Below are 25,817 nucleotides of genomic sequence, written 5' to 3'. Positions count from 1 at the left end.
AGGGTAAAACCAAGAAAGACACATCTAGTGGAATGAGGATCAAGTTTGTCGGGTGTCGTGGATGAGAGATTAGGGTAGCAAAGGCAACCACACGTACGAAGATGGTCATACATGGGTTGTCGTCGATATAGGACGGACATAGGAAAACGAAAATTGAGGACTTTGGTGGGAAAGATATTATGGAGGTAGAATGCCATATAAAGTGAATCATCCCAATGTTTGGGAGGGACGGAGGCATGTGACATAAGAGTAAAGAGTGATATCATTGATACAGCGAATCATGCGTCCGACCTTACCATTTTGAGATGAAGTTTGTGGGAAGGAGAAACGAAAACTAGTCCACTATCATGAGTAAAGTTATGAAAAGAGGAATTATCAAATTCACGACCCATGTCACATTGTAAACATTTAATCTCACGTTCAAATTGAGTTTTGACAAAAGAACGAAATTCCAAGAATTTGTTGTAAACCTGGGATTTACTTTAAGGGGTACACCCACATATAGTTTGTGAAATCATCTAACAAGATAAGATAATAACAAAAACCTGTCTCGACATGTAACAGAGAGGCCCATAAGTCACTGTGAATGATATCAAACGTTGCAACTGTAATAGAATTAAATTCGTAAAATAACAATGGAACGTGTTTACTAACTTGACATGAACCACAAAGTCTAGAAGAATGATCCTTAGTATCCTGAATAAAAGATGTGGTGCGTAAGACATTTAAGATAGCCTTGCCGGGGTGGCCTAGGCAACTATGCCAAACGTCAGGCGAACAAATGGCAAGAGACCTGGGCCGAGACAGGGACGGTATATAAGATGGAACGTCATATGTAGTGATAGGGTAGAGCTCCCCAGAACTATCACATCGCATGATAGTCTTCCTCAAACTCAAGTCCTTCACAGAGAAACCAGATGGATCAAACTCAACAGACACATAATTATCAGTGGTGAATTTAGGAACAAACACTAAGTTTTTGATATGTCAGGGACAACAAGAGTATTATTGAGCTAAAGAGTATGGGATAGAAGGTTTATGAGCTTGGTACCACTACCAGTAACTGGAATGCTATTGCCATTGCCAACTAAAATAGATCGTACATTGCTAGAGTTGAAGACATATAGAATGCATCATCAGGTGAATGTAGGATCATGGATCTATACGCCTCAGCAATGTCACAAGGCTATATCAACTCTGTGGTAGGTGATAGAAAAGCTTGGCCATGACCATATCCATTTGATCGACCACGGAGATGGTTATTGCGTGAGACGGAGGTGCCCTGTTGTTGTCTGCGGGATGAAGAGGGTTGCTACCAGTGAGGCACTGTAGGGTACATACATGGTGGTACTGCCCAGTAAGGTGTCCGGTAGGGTGGATAGCCCAGTGAGGAAGTGTTCTGCGTCTGGCGAACAACAGGTGGTGTTGGCAAGAGGGGTGCATCCGCAAAGGTACGGGGATTCGATACAGGGCTGAAACGGTTGTCCGAATAGGTGGATCTATTTCCGCATTTACCAATATTAGGACGGTGAGGGCGAGGTGCACCACGATCCGCAGGAGAGGCAGCAAGTGGATTTTCACTGAAAGAGTCTGCAGCGGCAAGAGCAGTTGGCGAAGATACGAGTAATTGTTGTGCACGGCGAATATCTTCAGTACGCAGTTGAGAAATAACAGCATCAAAGGTTGGCATGGATTGTTGTATGAATGAGGCAACAATATTGTACTCCTCCAGAAGACCGTTGACAACCTGTAGTACCAAACGCTTAACATTCATGGGAAAATCAAGATCTCGTAATCGATCGGACAATGATTTAAGCTTATCACAGTAATCATCTACACCAGCACAATCCATGAATTTAAGATTGACAAACTTACTTTCAAAAGTTGCGGTGCAGCTGCCTTTGTTGTCTTGAAACATGCTCTTAAGATGATCCCAAATCTCTTTTGCAGTTTTGCCGGATTTTAGAACCGTAAACATGAGATCCTTGGACATAGTAGAGAACATCCATTGCCGACAGAGAGCATCTAACTACCGAACCATTAATAAGAAATAGTAATCAGTGCGCTTGTAGATGGAGTTCAAATAGGAAAACCCATGAAGAATAGTCATCGTGCTTTGGGTCTAAGAGAATGGGGATTAGGGTTTTGATGTTTGTGACGGCAAACGCCGGATGGGGTGATTTTTTATCGCCGGTCATGGATTGGAAGATCGTTGATGTTTAGAGGAAAAGGGATCGAGGTTTGGCGGATATAATCTTGGATTGTGAATAACTCCCTTAAGGGAAAACCTTGTGCCTCACTTGGTTATATGTCTGTCGACAGAACCAGAATACAGGCGTAACTCTGAGAAACAATATTCTCCCAGATAAATAACGAAACAAGATAATATTTAATCTATTACATCGGAGCAACACCATGTTAACGGGCCAACAACATATACTTCCACCTTGGTTTCCGCCTCGGACTCCTACATCATTGTCCCAAATATATCAGTACTGGAAGTCCCAAAACATACAAGAGTGAACCGCTATCATGCAGGCTCGGTCCTGGATTTTAGGTGGCCTTAAGCAATTTTTATTTTGGGGCCTTATTATTATAAGAAAGAAGTTTCACTAACTATTTTTTTTATTTTACAACAAAAATTTATTTAAGATTTTGGATTAAAAATACAAAAATTCTTCACCAAACCCGGTTTTAAACTCTCTAAAAACTGCGGAGAGACATGATAGGCCCCACAAAACAAGCCCTGCAAATCCTAGAGGGACGGGTCCTATAAGGTTTTTAGCTTGTTCAATTTCACAATTTGTTTAGAACGATCCTTAAAAATATACTTTGACCAAAAAGTGTGTGTTTTGTGTAAAATTTTAAATGCAAACCCGTTAATAATGCACGTAGTATTAAATTTTCGGACATTTTCTTAGTCAATTAACAACTTAGTTAATCAATTTGATTTATCTGTAATATAAAGATTCCTAGATAAGTTTTGACACACATTTCCATGAGCACTTGTATAACACTAACCGCCAAGGTAACTGCTTAACTAGCTAGCACCGAAGCAGATAATGAATAGACCGAGCAGACATTAAGGAATTGTTTTATATTGGATTAAAGAGTGAAAACAGCCCCACCTCGTATATGTTCATCCAAAAGCCCCTTAATGCAAAACACTTCAAGAATTCAAATCTACTTTGACTTTATTTTTAATCTGTGGCCTTCTCCGTGTTGTGGCCTCAAGCAACGCTTTCTCTGCTTAACCAACTGGGGCTAGCTCAGTTGGCTAGAAACGAACTTGCAAGTTGTTAGGTCAGAAGTTCGAATCCCGCCGCCCGCGGATCGTGTCAAAAAAAAATGGCTTTCTTAAGGGGAGGGCCGGCTCTGCTATCATGGACTGCCCAACAAATTAGTTCCACCGTGCATTTTTGAACGTGTCATTGCTGATTGCTGACATCAAAGACTCAGATCCTAAAACTGAACAAACAAAATTTTGCCTACCTTCTTTGAAATTTGGTACAATTATAATACTGACAATTAGATAGTCTCCTCCGACCCCCCAAAACAGGTGATGATTGATTACACATTGCTTACGGCATACCATGCATCACATTTCTAGAATCTGTCCCAACAACCTGTCGTTCTTCTTCTAATAATAATAATCTAATCCAGCATTGAAAGGAAAAATAAATACAGTACTACTAAAGAGGCAATCCACATGCCAGTCACTAACATCAATTACAGCCCACTTTCTGTGTATATATATATATAGTTCATCAACCCTTCTCTTAATCTTCACCAAACCATCATATTCCCTTGTGTAATTCAGCCATGGAAGCAGTAACTTCAAAAAATCTCCAAACCCCCCATGTAATCATACTACCAACTCCAGGTATGGGTCATCTTATCCCACTCATTGAGTTAGCTAAACGACTCGTTTCTCATCATGGTTTAACAATCACATTCACGATTCCAACTGAAACCGATTCTCCATCCAAAGCTCAGAAATTGGTTCTTGATTCTCTTCCAACATCAATCGATTATAGGTTTTTATCTCCGGTTGATCTGACTGATTTACCTAGTGATCATAAGATTGAAACTCGGATTTCTCACACGGTAACTCGTTCTCTTTCTTCACTTTCTGACTCGTTTAAACTCATTACGTCAACTCGCCGAGTTGTTGCCTTTGTTGTTGATCTTTTTGGTACTGATGGTTTTGATGTTGCCAAGGAGTTCAATGTCAAACCATACATTTTTTTTCCATCGACAGCTATGTTTTTGTCTTTGTTTCTCCATTTGCCTAAATTAGATCAGGATTACACTTGTGAGTACAGAGATGTGCAAGAACCGATTCAACTTCCGGGGTGTGTGCCTATCAATGGGGTCGACCTTCTCGACCCGGCACAAGATAAGAAAAACGAGGCCTATAAATGGATTTTGCACCATGCAGAAAGGTACAAACTTGCTGAGGGCATCATGGTAAATAGTTTTAACGATCTCGAACCAGGTCCAATCAATGCGTTGAAGGGCTCCGAATCGGGTAATCCGCCGGTGTACCCTGTTGGGCCGCTTATCCGGACAGGTGACACCGATGATGTATCTGATCCATCGGGTTGTTTGAAATGGTTGGATGATCAGCCGCTAGGATCCGTTCTATTCGTCTCCTTTGGAAGTGGTGGAACGCTTTCCAGTGAGCAACTAACTGAATTAGCTATGGGGCTAGAAATGAGCCAACAGAGATTCTTGTGGGTTGTAAGAAGTCCTAGTGATAAGGTTGCAAATGCAACGTACTTTAATCCCCAAAGTATCAAAGACCCTTTTGACTTCTTGCCAAAAGGGTTCATAGAGAGAACCAAAAATTATGGCTTGGTTGTTCCTTCGTGGGCACCTCAAGTTCAAGTGTTCAGCCATGTCGCAACTGGTGGATTCTTATCGCATTGTGGGTGGAATTCAACACTCGAAAGTGTCGTACATGGTGTACCTTTAATTGCGTGGCCACTTTTTGCTGAACAGAAAATGAATGCGTTGATGCTTTCAGAGGATTTGCAGGTTGCATTGAGGCCGAAAGCGAACGAACAAGGGATTGTAGATCGTGAGGAGATCTCTAAGGTTGTTAGGGGACTTATGCAAGGAGAAGAAGGGAAGAGACTTCGATCTAAGATGAGACATCTTAAAGATGCTTCTGCCGTAGTGTTAGCAGAAAATGGGTCTTCGTCTAAGGCACTTGCAGAGGTGGCAAACAAGATGACTGCATAAAATCCCTATCTTATTTACATGTTTTTCCTCTTTACTTTTAGTCATCGAGTTTGCATTTTTGTTGTATCATGCTGACATGATAATATTCTTTCGTACGTGAAATAATTTGTAAGAAGAAACTTAAATTTCAGTCGTTATTGGTTGCTAATGCTAATTGCCAAAGAACCTAAAGAATAAGCAAACAAAATTTGCCAACTTTACTTGAACTTTCATACAAAAATACAAATATTCTCCAAAAAAAGAAGTTCAAAGAAAATGTAAGAAAAAATGACAAACTGGCAAGTACAATGCTTCAAAAAGTGAAATAAAATAAAACATTTGAAAAGTACATATAGAATTTCTGTTGTCACCCCAATTTTTTTTTTCCTCGCTCTTTTTGGTTGCGCTGTTTGAACTTTTTTTTTTTTGTCTAAATAACATCTATTGATCGTATGGATAGTTATCATGATACTTGCTAAAACATTTGCGAAGTAAACATATTACGATTGTATACGTGGGCGCTGCAATCATGTACATACATCAAGTAATCATGTACATCGTCCCTTCTATTCATTTGCATATATACTTTCAGTTATACACAATTTTCATACATTTTCTCTATTGATTCTAACTATATCACGTATATGGAATAAAGAATAGCGATATTTTGAACAAATGCATCTAATGAAACTTGGCATATGTTCCAAACCGAGGTTTCAAGTACCTTATAGCTGGATCGACGTTCTTTAGTCACTCGCATTTTCACAATTTTTCTTTTAGTTTCAAATTCTTATTCTTCGTATAAGCCTTGTAGTAGCTCATAAACTTTGCTGTAAATTCTGTCGAGAAACATAGTTGGGTTATTTGTGAACCGTAATGCACAGTATTGAAAGAGAAGCTTGTTGTAAAATCTGTCTAGACCATAAACGGACTCTCAACCTTGATCAATACTGGTAAAAATTTAAGTGAAAATTCTATTCATCTCACCAAATTCACTTTTTTTTATTTATTTTGGGAATACTTTTTTATTCCACTTAGAGCATCTCCAATGCTAAGGGTGGAAGTCATCCTATGTGGGTGTCTTATTAATACTTTTTTATTGGGGGTGATTCCTATGTGGCTAAAACAAATGAAAATTTGACATTTTACCTCAACTTTCATCTCCAATGCTAAAGTCTTCTTACACTAAAATCAATTTTGGAAAAGGGTTAAAATTATGGGGAAAAAACATCTTTGAAGTTATCACCCAATAACAATATTTTCTAATTAAAAGAAATTAGTTTTGGAATAAAATCTTGATGCTGTGTCAATAGACCCAGGGTCATGAAGAAGGTGAAGATATGACTTTCTCCTTTACCCCTTCTTATGAGATGGCATCCTTGTCATGATTTTCATTAACCTTTACCTTAGCATTGGAGATTAATGTTTGGTTAAAAAGTGTTAAATCATATGTGTCATGTCTTTTTAAGACCTTCACCCCTAGCATTGGAGATGCTCTTAGCTAGGGCTGGCAACGGATAACCGATATCCGATATCCATTTCCGAAATCCGACATCCTATAGGATTTAATCCGACATATCGGATATCGGATATCGGAATCGGATATTCTATCGGATATTTCCTCTTAACGATATCGGTATCGGAATAGGCTGCTTCCGTTAGGTTAATATCCGATATCCGATAAGAAAATATTCATATTCATAAAACTGATAAGCTAGCCTTGGATTATAAATTCCACTTGGATTATAAACTCCACTTAGTATTACGCTCAAGAGAGTTGTCAAAATCTTCTTCTTCATCATCGTCGAAATATTCTAACTGGACGGAATGCCAACTAGGTGTCTGATTTCCTCTGGAGAATGCTTGACTGCGAAGAGGGATTGTGTTTCTATGAGGAGTACGGGATGGTGTTTTGACTTTACGAATTGGAGTCGCTGTGACTTGATCAGGTTCCATTCCTTCACTTTGGTAGAAAATGAGAGGATCTAGCCCAATTGTGGATTCATCATACTCTTTGAACACATCCAGGAGATACTCCATACTGTTCTCACAGTCAGGAACTGGCCTGCCGATTCCAGAGAGGTAGTTGGGCTTCCCATATACACCAGCCTACCCCTGCAAGTACATATAAACGCAAAATCATGTTCTTATAGCTGTAGTTCAAGAAAACCCAGTATTGGTTGCAACTTTAAATTGCTGAGCATTTATTTTTACCTTGCGAGAACAGTAATCCGGTCTAGGAGCATCTGAATTCTGAAAGAGGGTTGATGGATAGTCATAAGCACAATACTTCTACCTCGAGCAATGTCTTTCACCTTTTCGACTACACTGTAAGCACTGGTAAAGTCAAGACCTGATGTGGGTTCATCAAGGAATAACAATGAGGGTTTGTGAATTATGTCAACTCTGATAGAAACCCTCCTTAGTTATCGGATTTTATCGGATAAATGTCCGATATCCGATAGCTTATCCTTAACCTTATCGATATGGAATTTTTGATATCCGCCGGATATTATCGGAGACCGGATATCCGATAATACTTAACCTTAACCTTATCGGTACTTCCAATATCCGACGGATATTTATCCGTTGCCAGCCCTACTCTTAGCGGACGTGCTAGGGAGAAATATTCACACACACACATAAAAAAAAAAAAAAAAGGTGAGTTTGATCTAGGATTTTACCATGGGTAGAAAATGATTAAAACTTAAGATATAACGATAACCGACTCATGATAAAAAAAAAAGGGTAACAAAAAAGTTTTTGGTGATTGGTAGGTACCTTCTATCATCATGAAATGCTGGACATCCTTCCCAAGATCAATGTTTCCCTTGCCCTTTGATTCTTTATATCGACTGTGTAACAGTACTAATGATTTCTCACCATCGAAAACGCCACTAATGTCCATCTGAGTTATTCTTTAAACATATGCGTACGAGAATTAACTATGAAATCCTTGTAAAATGACTACTTAATTATTTTTTTATATAGGACTAGACTGAGTGAATGTATATATTATTGTTCCTACTTTATATTCAAGAAAGAAGGCGTCGATTTTAGAATGAAATTCCTCGCTCAGACGTTTCTTAGTTCTCCGACCAGACTCTGCGAAAACCATATTTGTTAATATCATTTGGGTGATGATACCACTAATCTAAATATGAAACTCGTCAACACCCAATTCTATAGTGATCAGAAATGTAAATAAATTTAAACTTAAAACTAAACATTGTGCAAAAATAAAGCTCGAAATCTTACTGTGAAAATGAAATCTGGAGATGCATTATGATAAATAAGATTTTGAAACTTCCCACGAACGATATACAACCTGCAAATATCTTTGTTAAGTGGATTGGGAAAATACACATGTTTGTTGTGATACATTAGATACTAGATCAACTTATAACTTAGCGAAAGCTAGCTACTTACTTCCTAGGGCTTTGCTCTTCAATAATTTTCTCGGCAATGTTAGCTACATCTTCTTCCCATCCAGTTAAAATCACTTGATCTTCACTAAACTCATTACTGCATATATATTTAGCGTAAAATTGATAAGATCATCAGAATGTAAAACCGGAACTTTAATTGATGTTCATGGTTTGATGCTTATTAAAAGTGCCATGTAGCTTCGAAAGATCGAATAGCTTGTCGAAGATTATGTTTGGAGTTTTCCGCAATTCTTTCGGCTACTTGGATTGGCAGTTGGATACGTTCTTTTCCGCAATAAACTTCAACACTTGAACAATCTGAAGTATGTATAGTTTGAGAATTAGCTAGGTTCGATTTTGAAAGCTTTAACTTATCATATATGAATTGTGTAAAGTGAAGTAGCTTATTATTTCTGACATATTCACCACCTCCTTGTTTGATGGTGGAAAGAGTTGAACAACAGTAGAAATAGATCTTAGATGTTGAAGTTTGGAAGTTTCGCTGCAACAAAAGAAGACTTTGCTACACACTTGATTATTCCGTTCCAAGAGACATCTTATATAAAGTTGTGAGTCTCTGGATAACTTGTCTGCTTCATGGATAATAATTGCTGCATCCACAAACATACATAATTACAAATAAATTTGCGTAGAAAATCGATGGGATGATGAGTTCGCGCAGTCGTAGATGGATAATTGGATAATACGTACGTACCGTAGCAGTTGGTAGGATCACATTTTGGCTTAACTTTATTTTTTGTGATCATCAAGGATTGGTTTTCTCTAATTATGGCAGCAATCACATGCTTTTCGTAGCCATTTAGTTGAGATAAGTTTATCTCAACATGTTTAGATGATAGTTTCACACGTACATCAGTACTTGGTTCAGCTTCTCCCTTTAATTCAAATGTCTCGCGCTCTTGCCTTGTCTATACAAAAAAGAAAAAGAAGAAAAAACACTGATAAAGAATTTAATACTGAGGAGTTTTGCTACTACAGTGGCATCAGCCAGAAACGAATAAATTGACACTCTTATTAAAGTATATATAGTACTAGTATTAGTTACCTCTAAATCTTCAACTCCAAAAGCTTTTCTTAAGAAAGCCCAAACCATAGTCGTCTTCCCTACTCCAGCAGGACCTTCAAATATATAATGGCTACATTCCCCACCTTCTTGGATGACGATGTCAGCAAGATCACGAGTAAAGTGTGATGTATTGGATGATGTCAGCATTCCCCATCTTCTTGCAGAAGTGACGTATTGGATGATGTCAGCAAGATCACGAGTAAAGTATGATGTTCTATGCGAGATATAGTCTGTGCGAGAATGAATGATTGTAAATGAGCGAATGTATCGCATAGTGATTCCGAAAATAGTGGATCTCTTAGCTGTCATCCACTATGAGGAATCGTTATATAAAGGAAGGAAATCACATAGAGGAGAGATCTTTAGTGTGTGTTACACAAGAAACTAGGAGAGAGAAAGTTTGTTTGGAGAGGAAGAAAAGTCATTGCTATCCATTGTATCCAATTATAATCCTTGAAAGTTAATAAAGAATTCATTATGATTACTTGAATGATTGTTTAGATACATTGGAGTGTGGTTGTAGGATTTCCTGCAACTACATTTTTGGCGCCAGAAACAGCTTTGGGTGATAAATCCTGGTAGTAAATTCGTAGAATCTTGGAAAAAGTAAGATCTTGAAATTGAAGATGGCAAGACTTAGATCTACCGTTGAACAGGGAACATCAGCCAGAAGGAGCAATATAATTGTTGAAAGAAGAAGAATTACAAATCTTGATCAACAAGAAGAAAGAGTAAGAGAAAAACAAAGAAACGAAATTCCAATTGGACCTCAGTGTGAACAAGAGCGGAATAATGATATTGATTATGATAGAGTGAGCGTTCATACTTCGCAAACAAATTCAACTGAAGAGGAAATACAAAGAACTAGGGATACATGAAGAATTGAGGGGAATGATGAAAATATGACACTTGCAGAGCTTAGACAAAGATTGATTGCAGAAAGACAAAGAGAAGATGAAGAGCATGCGAATTTGATACGTCAGAATGATGAATTAAGAGAAGAGAATCTAAGATTGCAAGAGAAGAGATCGAGAAGTGCCACACGATCCAGGTCGAGATCAAGCAGGAGTTCATCAAGGCAAAGTCGATCCAATCAAGAAGATACTAGGTGAAGACAACACATGGAAGCAATTGAAGAAAACATGCAAGTAGATGATAATCCACATGACCAACAAAGAAGAAGGGATGTAGATCAATATTTGGGAACTAATCAATATGAGCATCCGTGTGAACTTCTACATCGCACACATAATAATTTCGAAAGAGAAGAAGAGGATCTGAGGCAAGGACAGATGATATTGCATGGAAGAGAAATGTTGAGAGCAGGGGATGAACGCGATAGAGAAGCTACACGTGTGAGGAACGAAAGAGACGGACAAAAAAGAAGGGAAGAAATTGAAGAGAAAGAATTGCAAGAAGCATTACGTCAAAATAACCATGATAATCGAGTAAGGCGGGGCGAACGTCATCGCATGAATGATATAGAGCAAGGATGGGTTGCACCACAAGAAAGAGAAATATCAAGACATAGACATGATAGAGCACATATTGAAACGAACACTGACAGGCGTAGGAGAAGAAGAGAAGAAACTGAAGAATATGAGATACAAGAAGCAATACGTCAGAATAATCATGAGAATAGACTGAGGCAAGCAAGATTAAAAAGACCTATGCGGGAAGATATAGATCAAATCTTCAGTGAAGAAATTCTTAAAGAAATGGCGGAATTAAGAGAAATGATGACTGCGAAAAGAAATGGTGGAAGGAGACAATTAGAGGAAGCAGTGGAGGGAGCTGGGAAAACTCCCTTTAGAAAACAGATTCAAAGGGAAATGATACCGCCTAAGTGCAGTTTACCAACATTCACTAGCATATTTGATAGAAGCGCCTGTGCAATACAACATGTGAAAGCTTACACACGATCTCTGTTGCAATGGGAAAACAATGACACAATAATGTGTAAATATTTCGCTGCGAGTCTGGAAGGGGAAGTACTAAAATGGTTTGAAGGACTACCAATAGAATCCATTGGATCATTCCACCACTTACAGAACGTATTTTTAGGACAATATATCAGCAATAATATGTCAAGACCAGGGATTGAGACGACATTTGGACTTCGCAGAAAAACAAATGAGAGTTTGCGTCATCTGACAACACACTGGAGAACCATGTGTAGTGAATGGGGAGACGAGTGGATGAGCGACACCTTATTCTTGCATTTATTAATGCTCTTTTCGCTACAGATTTATTATATACGCAAATATTTAGGATAAAGGATACAATAACAATGTTAGAGCTGCGCGAATTTCAAGAGGAGTACATAACACTTGAGGAAAAACAAAGAGATATGGTGTCGTACCCAGTTGCAATACCTGATGAGAAAGGTGGAAATGCAAGTTTACTCCCAAGACTGACAAATGTTGTTGCGAATACGTCGCAGGGAAATCAAGGAAGGAACATTACAGAAATGGAACAAAAACTAATAACCATGGGCAGTGCAGATCAAGCAGAATTTGACAAAGAATATAGAGACAGACAATTTCAAAATCATGGAGGTAGTAATAAAATGCAAAGAATGGATATTCCACCAGAAAGTTTAGGAGGTTAACAACCATATTATAATAAAAGACAAGGAACTGGAAGGATAGTATGAGCACAAATAAATCTTCCAAATCTGAACACTACAGTAGATAAAGTCTGGGAAGTTGTCATTCTAATGGAAGAAATCCCATAACCACATAATGTAGGAGATTAACCACCACCAGGGAGGAGGAGCAGAGAATTTTGTGTATATCATCGCTTTCATGGTCACACGACAAGTGCTTGCATAAATGTGAGGAAAATCATATTGTGAATGATTGAACAAGGAAAATTGGATCATTTCTTAACACAGCAACCAAAGGATACATTTGTAATTGAAGTAGGCGCGAAAGCAAAGAACCAATATTGTAATTCAATTGTACATTCATTCAGAAGCATAGAAGACTTCCATGACAATATCTTAAGAAGGGTGTATGCAAGAGATGTTGATGGAAGGGAAATTCTTAATCTTGCGAAAATATCACCATTGAAGCATTGGCAAAAACAGACTATCTCATTTAGTGCGGAAGAAACACCAGGAGGAGGGGAGTCGCATGAATGTCCATTAGTAGTGAGATTATGATCTAATCTGAAGCCAAAAGTAGAAGATGATGAAGAAGATGAAGCAAACACTTGGGGAATAAATAGAATACTTATAGATACCGGAAGTTCTGTTGACATTCTCTTTTATTCTACATATAAAACCATGGGTGGAAGGGATGACGAATTGATCTTTGAACATACAAAATTTATGGCATCAATGGAAGAACAAGCTAAAAGGTGAGGTGACTATGAGAATTCTTCTTCAGAATATTCCTACATATATTGCATTTTGTGTTGTAGATGTCGAATCACCCTATAATGCTCTAATTGGAAGACCATGGATGCATAGTATCTTGGGTGTGGCCTCAACATTTCATCAGTGCATAAAATTTCCTTTACCTTAGGGTATTGGTATTATAAGAGGAGACACAGTTGAAAGTAGAAATTGTCAAGAAATTGACATTGACAAGTGCGAAGAAAAAGAGAGTAAGCAAAGAAATTGGAAAAAACATGCTGCAAATAGTCAAAGAGCTGAGAGGTTAATGGTGGATACAATATAGTTGAGAGTTGGACAAACAAAAAAACAGAGTACTGAAACAGGGTTTAAAAAGTATGCGAAACCCTAATAGTTATCGCACAGAGAAGATTCAAAGGGGTATGCGAAATAGTATTCCGAACAAATATCTGCGAGTTTAAAAAGATACAAAAATTGAAGGGGATAAATGAGTAATATGGAGAATGCAGATGTCTTTCTTTATGAGAAATAAGTTCATAAGAAATACATGTACTAGAGTTATATAAACTCAAAATTTGAAAATGGAATGACAAATTCTAGTTTCATGAAGTGATACAATGTCGAGAAAATAAAAATTAAAATCTTTATAATAAGACCTTAATAAAAGGCATCAGAAGTTATTTTAATCATATTGGCTAGGAATTCTAATGTGGCGTGCAACCTAGTTCGCATACATGCAAGAGGAAAAAAAGTAAGACCTATTGCACGTCATAGTCGGAGAAACCTAGAAAGCATGACTCAAGGGAAAGCAACACCGACCCTGGAACTTGAGTCATGGAGATTTGGGGTGAGAAAAAACGAAAAATGCCCATCCGGGAGAGGTACCTTTAATTTTAAATCTAAGATAATCATCTTAGATTGAGAGACTAAGGTGAGAAAGTCTCTCCTAAGGAGTGCAGAAACTCGATCAGGGCGCCGAGGTACACGGTTGAGTCAAGAGTGCCCCGGGCGTCTGGAGCGTACCTTGCCACTCTTGACAAGTCCTGACTATGATGCTCTCGATCCGAAGATACCCCACTTAGGGTGCGGTCTCGCAACCATAAACCTCATCGGTGTTGGGATGTGAGACTGCGAAATCAACTGGTTACTGAATTAACCAGATGGGAAGATCCATAACCTTAACCCGGTAGAGGTAAGCTTCCTTGGAGGGGCAATCAGGGGGAAGATAAGGACGTCACCCTCCATTAGGGAGCCGAATTGTGTCAAAAGACATAAATGTCATAAGACTTTTTACTCAAGTGAGTATTAAGACTTATCATATTTATGCGATAAAAACTGAAGAAGAAATAATACAAGAAAAAGATAAGATGAGATCAATGGTTCGATACATTACAATGTAAAGACCGCCTGCGATCTCGTCGCATAGAATTGAGGCAAGATGAGACCTTTACATAGGAAGGAAAAATAAGACCTTGTGAGAAACATAAAATTTTATACTAATTTTGTTTTGTAGAAATTTACAGGAAAATGCGTTCGCACTAAATGCATGAAGAACTATAAAATAGAATTAATCATACTAAGTCTATCAAGATGTGTCAATTAACAGAGGAAAGAATGTGAATGCAAAGGGAATGTTATTTGCCCCATTTGATAGACTCATATACATGCGAGAGAATGATATTTTGGACGCGAATGCGAGCAAAGGGAATTTATATTAAAGGAGTGAAAATTAATACTCAAAAGGTGCATTTGTTAAGGTTACATGAAATATTCATAAGGCGACGAATTTACAACAAATGAAAATGATTAATCTTCATCTCGCTCAACCTCAGAACCACTTATTTCTTCTTCAGATTCTTCATCTTCTCCCTCACTGTCTGAAATATCAGAAATATGTTCATTATCAGGGATTTCAGGAAATTTATACTTTGTAAGAGGGATGTTATTCTCAACACAGACTTTCTTAACAGCAGCTTCGCGTGCACGATTAGCATCATTACAATTGTCTGAAACCATGATGATGATGTTCTTCTTCAATTGCTGATACTTAGAGTTACGAGCAAATAAATCTTTTTCTTCAGAAGCTAAGCGAGTTTCTAATTCTTCAATCTTCTGAGGATAATTCTTCTCTTCTTCAGAAGCTAAGCGATTTTCTAACTCTTCAATCTTCTGAAGATAATTCTTCTCCTTATCTGCGAAATATGAATAAGAAAGTTAGAATACATATAAAAAAAATGTGTCATTCTCAGAAAAAAGATAAGTATTAAAATAGAAATATTTGACCTTCATAATTGGAAACAATGTCTTTAACCAATGTGGAATGTTCAGCTTGAAGACTCACGTTTATGGCTAAGTCCTTTTCTAGCATCATTCAGAACTCTAGCAGCCCAACTAAATTCAACTTCGCTTTCTATGAGAAGCCGAGAGCGAATTAAATTTCTTTCTTCGACAAGTATGTTCTTTTCGCTCAAAACTAAATCACGTTCTTTTTGAACCTAAACAATGAATTCTTGGAATTTTTCTAGTGCTTTCGCACCCTTAAGAGTGATCTCGTCTTTCTCATCAATAAGCTTATTCTTCTTTGTTTCCAAAACTTGTATTTGTTCTTGGCTCTCATGAAGACGATGTTTATAGTTATTAAATGTAGTCAATAAATATCTATGGATTTTTCTAAGAGCAGCATATTTCAATCTTAATTCTTCCAAATTCAGATTTCAAATCCTTGGTTGGGATAGATATTTAAAGAAGAATTAAGGTGTTCTAAAAGGGTTTCACCATCAGGAAGATTGGCAGCCTCATCCGAAAGATTATACAGGTCTGCGAATATACAAAATAAGAAATGCGAATTATCGCATAAAATAAAAGAACAAGGAAAATAAAGGCTACATACCAATGAGTTCATCATTTCTTTCTCGGGCTCTGCGAATCAAATCAGAATTGGTTGAACTCTCAGTTTTAAGTCTCCTTTGGTAGTTCGAGGAGATTACATAAGATGAACGGGTTCCCTGCGAGAACCAACGGAAGTAATACTATTAGGAATAAAGCAAGCCTAAAGAAAAAACAAAAGGTAAAATTGCAAATATTACCAAAGAGCCGATTGTGAATCGGAGGATTGGATTTATCGTAGAGGAAGCTCCACGAAGAGATGGATCATCTAAAGTAGGAGCATCGCATATTTTAGAAACCATTCCAAAAGAACGATTTAATTCTTCATTATCAACAGCAGTTAGGAGATCTCCAGCAAAAATATTGGACAATTCTTTCAAAGAAGAAGGAATTGATGAATCATCATAAACAGAGATATCATCCTCACTAGACTCCGAACTTGAAGAGGAATCATATATTTTACGCTTCCTAGAGAGATCACCCATTGTAAATGTCGTTTTTGATGAAGATTTAGACGTAGGACTTTTAGGAATATACTTGCCTTTACTTGAAGTCTTATCACCTAAAGATTTCACCTACGCGAATAATCAAGATAAGAAACAGAGGCAACAATATTGTTAAAATCAAAAAGAATTTTTCTTACTTTATTATTCTGCGAAGCCGATGCATTGTGTCAAGTTTGGTCCCTCTTAGCAGTCTGCAAAAAGTGGGATTATTATGAAAAATTGAGAACATTTATACGACTATAAGAAATTGGAAGAAATTATGCGAGATTGACAACATTTATGCGAAGCCCCATACCACTTTATTTTTCTCAGCTTCGGAAAGTACAAACTTCCAAGGTTGGTAAGAAGAAAACTTTTCAGGAAGACGAATATCAGAACCATCCTCAGCTTTACCAGAAATATAAGGACCCTCTAGAATGACAGGGCAATTATGCCAGTTCGAGTCATTAGATCTGCGAGCAGAATTTTTAGATTTGTCATTTCAATCAACATCTCTCATGATCCTATCATCTTCAACGATACCATCTTTTCTTCTTAAGCAAACGGCCCATTTAGTTAAATTTCTTTTCATAATTGCAACATAATAATTTTTGAAGAAATTATCAAGAGTATATTCGGTATAATCAATGACCTTATCACGATGCTATTCGTTTCTCACCTCTTAAGGATAAGAGGATTGTAGCCCAGCTGCGCGATGAGAATATTCCAATGTTATTTTGATCGCATCACCACTTAGTTGGAATATTCCCCGTGCGAATCGATCATCAGCAAGAATTTCATAAAATAAGGGTATTTCGGGTTTAAACAAGGGAATTGGAAGAATAGAAAGTTGTCCTAATGAAATAATAACTCTTTGATTATTCCATTGATCGGAATTGATCAAATCAAGACTAAGTTTGGATGAACAGTCAGATGATGGGGGAAGAGAACCTCTCGAATGGAATTCATTCTTCAACCTATTGAATTCTGTCTCCATCTTCTTGCCAACATGATCCATTTTTGGAATGGGAATGGAAATGGTTAGAAGGTAAAAAGAAATGAATTTAGCTTTGATCAGAAAAAGCAATAACAGAGAAGATAAAACAAGAAAGTAGAAAGAAGAAGAAGACGAAAGAAGATATATAAGGAAAAATCAGTCCCATTTTTCAAGGTTTCATTAATGCGAGGAATGAACGGATAAAAATAGGCGGTTAAAATGACGTGTAATTAAGGAAAACTGGAATTTCGGAGGAGTATCGGCAAGATAAAATACAAAAACATATACACATGCGACATTATAGGATGAAAATTTCTCATATCGCTCACTTCACAATGTAAGCGAAATACGAAGAGGCAAAATGTGGGAGTGGAATATCACACATATCAATAAGTATGCGAAGTAAGGATTATCTGATGTAAGCGAGGACTATCGCACATGGCAAAGCAGAAGTGACACATTGGATGATGTCAACAAGATCACGAGTAAAGTGTGATGTTCTATGCGAGGTATAGTCTATGCGAGAATGAATGATTGTAAATGAGCAAATGTATCGCATAGTGATTCCGAAAATAGTGGATCTCTTAGCTGTCATCCACTATGAGGAATCGCTATATAAAGGAAGGAAGTCATCACATAGAGGAGAGATCTTTAGTGTGTGTTAGACAAGAAAGTAGGAGAGAGAAAGTTTGTTTGGAGAGAAAGAAAAGTCATTGTTATCCATTGTATCCAATTATAATCCTTGAAAGTTAATAAAGAATTCATTATGATTACTTGAGTGATTGTTTAGATACATTGGAGTGTCGTTGTAGGATTTCCTGCAACTACAACAAGATTCAAGTTAATTCGACCATATTTAAACAAAATAAATATGGGGTTGTAATATCTTCACCAGATTATGAAGGTTCTCATCTTTATCTCGATTGCAAATGAAATCTTTCAACGCCGTAGGTCTATATATATCGGCCCAAACGTATTTTTTCTCATTCTTCTTCATTTTCTTTTTGAATGAAATTGCTTCTCCACCTACAATGTTACCATTGTCATCCAAGGCAATATGTGTATCCTCTAATGCTCTCGCCTTCAAGAATATCTCTTTCATGGTCAATAGCCTCTTCTTATTTTCCTCCATCAGTAATGTTGGTGTACTCTCATCTTTCTTCACAAACCCCGGTTCGTTGTTATTGCTAGAGATCACTCCTGACACTTGTTTTCTCATAGTGTTTGTTGTCGATGGAGCCGATGCAAGTTTAGTCGTCCTTGTTTTATTATAGGCCGAATAGACTGAATAAGATGGTTCATTAGAAAGACATTTTCTACTTGATTAATCACCATTTGCATCATTCTTATCATTCCTAAAACAACTAGAAATCCATACTTGTATCCTAACGAACACAGTGGAAATCGAAGAACACACTGGAAATCGAAGAACTACTAGAAGAAGAAGTTTTTCCACTTACGTTGCTATTTTTGTAGGGCTTCAATCAACACTTACAGCTAATGATCCTCTTTGTCGAGTTATAATCAGAGTTGAATCAGTTAGTTCTTTAGATTAAGGATTACTACTACTGTTTGCATACTTCTTTTCGCCTTTTTGACGACGTTTTACCTCTTCAAGGTTTTCTTCCGTCAGAGCTGTTGAGGTGTTGGGTTTCCGACTTGGTCGTCTTGACGGTTTCTGATGATCCTGTTTTCGATTTAGAGGAGGGAGTTGAGATTTTAATGACTTTGTAGTGGTAAGAGTGGTGGTGATGGTGGTGGAGATTATTGAGGTGGAATCCGTGAGTACAGGAATTGTAGATGGGAGTCTGCAAAGCTGGTTGCAGCAAGGATAATGTGGTTGTTTTATAATGATTGGGCTTTTTAGTGGCCATGTTTTTGTAATGTATTTCAGAAAATGGCCGTTTTTTTGAATGTTTATATAAGGCGGCCGTGATTGACCTTTTCCATCCCGTTTTTTTCAAAAAACGGTAAACAGTCGTTAAATGCACGCGTGTTAGTTAACCTCCTTAGTAAAAGACAGTTTAACCCTCGGTGAGTCAGTCTGGATTGGTGAGTCAACTCGTTTGAGCAATATTCAAGCCATTATACTCTTCACCCATGCACATTCCTATCATACATCTAAGTCATTTCTGTAGCTTCTCTGCAGCATAGTATCAGCACAATGTTTTGTTATCTTGGACCTGCAACCCATTGCACTTTCATTTCAGCTGCACCGACACCTATCAGCTCCACTAAAACCACATCAACCTTCAATAGCACCAAAAACTCATATACTACAATTCCAACACCACTAGAACTACTTGATTTCTCTTCAGCCAAGACTCATTCAAACAAAGCCATCCTCTTACTCTCCTTCTCATCTTAACTGACATCAAACCTAGTTATAACACTAATGTCATCTCAGCTTCATCTTCCTGTAAGCAACAAGAGAAACAAATCAAACCCATTAATCCTTGCATTTTGTTGAACTTAGAACACCTGCAACAACTTCATGATCACAAGATGAGCCAACATATGCATCCACTTCTCATTTTTCCCTGTAACAACCACCAATTGCAACTGCACCTGCAATTTCATTTCAGCAGCAACACCATCTTCTTATCCAATCAACCACAACAACTCTTCTTCCTTTCTAAAAAACAACACCACATGAGCTATCATCTCAGCTCAAAACTACTCACAACTTGAGCTCAACCCATTGCTTCAAATCTGTCATAGATACTCAACAACTACTTGAACTGCACTTCAAACCCTGATTTATTTCAATCTCCCCAATTTATTTAATGTCTTATATATATTTCATTTCACATCATCTCGACGAACCCTAACTTCCTAGTTCATCAAAAACCCATGGAATTCAACATTCACAGCTTCTTCGTATCTTCGAACACGATCCTGCACTTTTCTCTTCTTGAGTTCAAATAATTCAAATCCATAAGTATTTTTTCCTTTTTGTTCTTCTCTACATCGATGCTTCAATCACAGCTGCAAATCAAGTCAATTGATTAAACAAAAAAAGAAAAGGAAAGAGCCCCAAACCGTAGAATTAAAACAATCGAAATCAATTGATTTCACCATCTAAACATGTGTTTTTATTAAAGACTAAGTTAATTAACGTGTGGGTTCTAAAATTCTTACCAGGATTTTGATTTCTTCATCAACGATTTCAACTTCATCTTCGCTGCTGCATCCAGTAAAACCCTAAAAACTTCAAAATTGCCAAATATCACTAATAAACCATTCTTCTTCTTCTTCTTCACTAATAATCACATCTTCGGTATTGACTGCTTGTGAGATCACTTCTATTTTCATCAATCACCTGAGTTCGACGAGAAGAATTGAGATACAGATAGAGACAAACATAAACAAGAAGAATCGATAACATAAGGGTGAGGATGTAGTGGTAATTTTAAGCCCCATGATTGACTAATTCAGCTTTGTGGACCATTCTGGTGGGACCGGGTGTTATATCTAACAGAAAGGCCACTTTATAAAAGATTTAAATTTTTTGGCTGGTTTATTAAATATATGGTAGGAAGCTGGCCACTTTGTTAATTTTCCCATAATGATTTTTTGGATAAGTACGGGTCGTTGTTATTGGTTATATCAACACCGGTCGATGTTATTAAGAAAGTTGTTCGATATGAACTATGTTGTAAAAGTCGTTAGATTTCTGAGCTTATCATACAGTCTCCGACTGCAATCAGGTTTAACTTTTATGCATTTCACTCTGTGATAGACTATTGGATATGTAAATTATTTTCCTGCATGATGAAATGACTACGTAAACATAACATAGACGTTCATTATAAACTGCTCTTGCACCCATTTCATAAATGTTTCTCTGGTAATTGGATCAATTAACCCTCGGAACTCACTATTAAGAACCAACAAGTCTTAAAAGTTTCTTTGGCAGAGCTGATACCGTTGCAACTTACAGGTTCTAAGACAACAAACTCTTATCAATCTTTATACTGCAGTAGTGTCCGGTGTGTCACCCAGCAGTCATGATACATTCGTTGGTATCAACTAGCGGCTGTGATCTCATCCCCCTTCCCATTTCAGTAGCAAATGTATGTATCCATTATTGTTGTGGACCACGAACCCTAGGAAAGTTTGTAACGTCCAAATAAAATCCTTATATACTATTCCCTCCGTTTATTTTTAATAGGCTGGTTTTGTTTTTAGAGAAAATTAAAGAAATTAAGAGAACTAATCATTGAAAGTGGTCCTCATGATACTTGTCAGCAACACAAATAAAGTGAAATGGTTCACATGACACTTGTCATCAAAATAATTTTAGAGAAAAGTGGTCCGTAAAACTAACATATGAATTTCTCAATTAGGAACCAGAGCCTATTTTTCTGTGAAACAGACTATTAAAAAGGAATGAATGGAGTATATGAGATTCAATCCTTCCATTATTTGTGATTCATTCTCTTTCGTTCGTTTTCCATTAATTCCATCTTTTCCTTCACATTTCATAGTCGCTCCAAATTCCCATTCTACCAATTTCTAAATTTCTTAAATCAGTAACGGTTCTAGGTTTGCCTAAATGATAAGATTTCCAATTACACCAAAATAAAAGCACGCCATGGATTTAATTGCCTTCTGCTCTATAAATTGTCTTCGAAAATCAGGGATCAGCATCAGTCTCATCGGTTCAACATGTAAATTTTGACTCCTCTCTTCCTTCCGTTTACATTTTCTATCACAGGCTGCTGCCATAGATGTTGATAAACAGAAACAGTTTTCCCTTTTTGCATTAGGGTTTTCGTTGATGTTTAGCACCATCAATTACCAAAAAAAACTTTTGTCTATTAGCTACGATGCACATCTGAGAGTCCATGTCAAGTGCTATGTTTAGTTTCGTATTCAACTTCCTTTTTTTTTTATTATGTCTTGATTCGACATCCATTAACGAGGTCACTTGCTTCTTTTTCTTCTTTGAAATTTAAAAATATAAGGGGGGGTTTGAGTTTCAGAATTATGATTCTTTTTCTTTCTCCTTATTTTTCTTTTTATTTTTTGGTATGGCTTGCTGTTTTTGATACTTAAATGAGTGGTGTATGATTTCCCGGCTGAAGCATTGAATATTGATTGAGTTTGGTAGTTCAATTGTAGATTGATTGAGTTGGATAATTCAATTAACACAATTTTGAATGTGATGGTTAATTTGGCGACGGTGAACTGTGATGTATTGTTGATTGATTTAGTTGCTTGATTAATTGTTTTCGTTATTACACTAAGTATACAATTTAGACTCTGATAGTTAATTTGCTTTCAGTCTTAGCGTTTGCAATCTTTTCTTCCCATGGAAATCTCTTTCTCTATTTGCGTCAATCTCTATTTTTTCTACATGGACGCTGATAGGATGCTGGCTTCCTAAACCTCCCTTTACCACTTTGTTGTAATGCTGTTATATCCAACTATGGTATAGTTTTTGTATTATAAAGGTTTACTATGTCGTAGCTTATATGCAGCAGTATGAAAACTAGCACATTCATTTCATTCTAGCAAGAATTTGCTCTGAGGATTATCTCCATCTTTTCTTTTCTTTTAGTCTTTTGATTTTACGTGATAACGTTAGGTCATATTGTTTTGATCTATCATAATTTTTGACTTGTCGTCTGATATTTTGTTTAAATGCCAGTAGCTTCCCAAACAAAGATAGCAATGGCATCACAGGTTACCTGCAAACTTCAAAAGGTAGGATCCTCAGCACACAGGACGCTCTCACATATTTGATCAACCTTAATTTTTGGATATGACACTAAATGTCTTTCAGGTGTGAACCTTATGAATTTTGCTAAGAAAGGTGTGCTTGGATCAAGGTGATGCCAATCGCCTAAAGAGACAACTGCTCCAATGACTCCATGAAATGTGTCTTATGACTCATGTCAAAATTTGTGTGAGAGATATTACTGATGATAGTAAATATATGCATTTTATAAATTTTTTCATTTTTTTTGGTATAGTTTTATGAAAATTGAAAAGGGGTTGCTGATATTAGAGAACCTAGCTAATTGAGGGGATCCTTTTTGTTCAGGTAGTTTTACAGTACATTGTGATCAAGACAAAGACTTTTGTTTTGGCCTTTGGGGTTCTATTTACCATCAGTAAGTTGCTTCTTCGGTTCCACCACTTTATTCCAAGTGGGGTTATTAGTAAATCCATCAAAGAAACCAATTAGATCCTCATATGTGCTCCGCATTAAGTAATCAAAACTTAATTTTCTATATTACAATTCGTTTTTTTGCAGTCTCATATGATACTCTTAGGTTCATTTCATTGTGTATTGGAGTCAACTTATTACATGTTAATATTTCTTTTCATGTAGCCCCATTTTGTTATATTCAGATTAATGGTTTTATTTCTGCTTTTTTTCACACTAAGTCATCGTTGACCAGATGGTGCATTCGCAGGGTTCGGTTAAGAAATTAAGGAATTTGATTTGGTTCTAGCTCAAAGTACGAATTCAGCAAACTGAAGTTTAGCTTCAGGGTGAAAGCAATCAGAAATTAATTGGAGGATAGTTTCTTACCTCTGTAAGTTTTCAGTTCTAATTTTTTTGCCTATTTTGGTGTTTCTTTGATTCATTAATCTCAAAGAAATTTGCAATCTATTATTTCACAAAAAAGAAATTATGCAATTTATATATTTTTCATTCTTCATTTTGTATCTGTACATTTATATCCGAGGAATTAAAAACCCATTAGTTCACTTCAAACAGCATATAATAGATGGATGAAACTGATCATGTCTCGTTCGTTCTTAATTTATATCTTTGCTAACTTCTTTTGGTTTTGGTACTGTTGCAGTGGAGGATGAGAAAGGCACAAAACCACAACATTTGCAAGTGCTCAGTACATTTATCCAATTTTTTTTCGAAGGCAAAGAAAGTTTCTGCTTTCTTAAATTTGGGTAAACTCATAAATGAAGTTTGGGTATTACCCAAGTTTACTTCAACTGTCTATATGGAGTCTGAACTGACAGTGAATATACTTAATGCTCTCAACTAGCAAGATGGATATGGTGACATCTTTCAATATCTAATATATCCAATATTTTGCATAGTAATGCATATCCTCATCAGTTTCGTAGTAAAAAAAAGGTTATAATAATAAGAGGAGCAACTGAGCTAAAAGAACTATGTGGGACTGTTAAGTCATTAGATGTAAACCAGGTGGAGTATTCTGCAGGCTGATTGGCATGCACATTTTTTTTTTCTCAAATGGAAAAACACAGGTAGGCAACATTCCAGTCAAAATTTGAAAAACAGTTACCAGACTGCAATATGTTCGGCAGCTTGAAGCTATGATTGGCAAGCTTGATCTAAGGATGGAGGAACGCGCCAAGGTATACCATAATTTATTTTCAAGGTTTATATTGTTTTGGTGTTTTTACTATCTGTTATGTACACGCACAGGTTCATTAATATGCCAAGGAAGACTTTTTAAAACGTAGTGTTCATTAATTAAGCTGCCAGAAGATTTTTCCATCAGTCATATTCTTTTGAAACCAGTTACATTTTTTTTTTATTATTATTTTATTTTTTTACAGACTTTATTCATTGTTTGAGTGATAGCAGACAAGTATTGTTATATTCTTAGTTTGTGTAATGTACAAGGAATGTTATCTTATTCCAAAATGACCACACTTCTGATGCTTATTCGTTTGCAGGTGTTCGGATGAAGACCATCTCATCATATTATTCTGCTCATGCATTAGGAGAAGGAGATATTGATTAAAGGAAAATAATTGCAGATTTTCTATCTACGGTTGCTACCGAAATTATCATTGAAAATGGTTGCCACTTGCCAGTGTGTTTCCTGTTGTGCATGTAATAAGGAAGTTCTTGGCAACGATGGTGAGTTGTGGTCTCCAATTGCAAATCAAAAGTAGAAATTCCAATAGCATGGTTAACGCTATGTACTGCCATAAGCCAAGAGTAGATTACAGTGTTCTGTCAGTCCATTAATTCCATTTAGGGGATTCTGGATAACTTAAGGGTTGACATGGGGTGTAAGTACAGTTCTGAATGGATTGGTCATTTCAACTTTAAATCAGATTATTTGCTTTAACCAGTAACAATAAATGAAAAATGTTTAGCATGTGTCGAGATCAGTCAATGGATAGTATATGTGCATTAACAAATTTTGAGATAGCCCGAAATGTGGATTCACTTCGAAAGTAAGATGTGATTCATTTGCATAAGGGATTTTTGAAAGTATCTTTTAGAAATTCAGTTCAAATCTTTTTCTTTTTTCTTAAGTTCGACATATGGTCCCGGCGTATGTATGAAGTTGAAAAGAAGCCATTGCTCAAAAAAAAAAAAAAAGAA

The 25,817-nt window shown here is 36.8% G+C and overlaps 1 protein-coding gene and 1 long non-coding RNA gene across 7 annotated transcripts; both read left to right on the top strand.

The window, feature by feature from the left end:
- Positions 1 to 3,725: 3,725 nt before the first annotated feature.
- LOC113274715 (hydroquinone glucosyltransferase-like) lies at positions 3,726 to 5,401 on the top strand. The gene has a single exon (XM_026524103.1). The coding sequence runs from the start codon at positions 3,823 to 3,825 to the stop codon at positions 5,245 to 5,247; it is 1,425 nt and encodes a 474-aa protein (XP_026379888.1). The 5' UTR covers positions 3,726 to 3,822; the 3' UTR covers positions 5,248 to 5,401.
- Positions 5,402 to 21,835: 16,434 nt separating this feature from the next.
- On the top strand, positions 21,836 to 25,614 carry LOC113274714. 6 transcript variants are annotated; one of them, XR_003323171.1, is made up of 5 exons: positions 21,836 to 22,143; positions 23,130 to 23,182; positions 23,262 to 24,021; positions 24,295 to 24,832; positions 25,157 to 25,614. It is a non-coding gene; the product is annotated as an uncharacterized LOC113274714 (long non-coding RNA). The 6 variants fall into 6 exon arrangements; XR_003323167.1 differs by having other exon boundaries at positions 23,127 to 23,182; XR_003323168.1 differs by having other exon boundaries at positions 23,127 to 23,592; positions 23,899 to 24,021.
- The last annotated feature ends 203 nt before the right edge of the window (positions 25,615 to 25,817 follow it).

The sequence above is a fragment of the Papaver somniferum genome, chromosome 4 (genome assembly GCF_003573695.1).
Source record: "Papaver somniferum cultivar HN1 chromosome 4, ASM357369v1, whole genome shotgun sequence".
Taxonomy (NCBI): Eukaryota; Viridiplantae; Streptophyta; class Magnoliopsida; order Ranunculales; family Papaveraceae; genus Papaver; species Papaver somniferum.
The sequence above is the reverse complement of the archived record's forward strand: the minus strand, read 5'-3'. Positions and strand labels throughout refer to the sequence as shown.

Bases quoted from the DNA above. Each gene is read 5' to 3' on its own strand.
- LOC113274715 (XM_026524103.1), top strand. From the start codon at position 3,823: ATGGAAGCAGTAACTTCAAAAAATCTCCAAACCCCCCATGTAATCATA.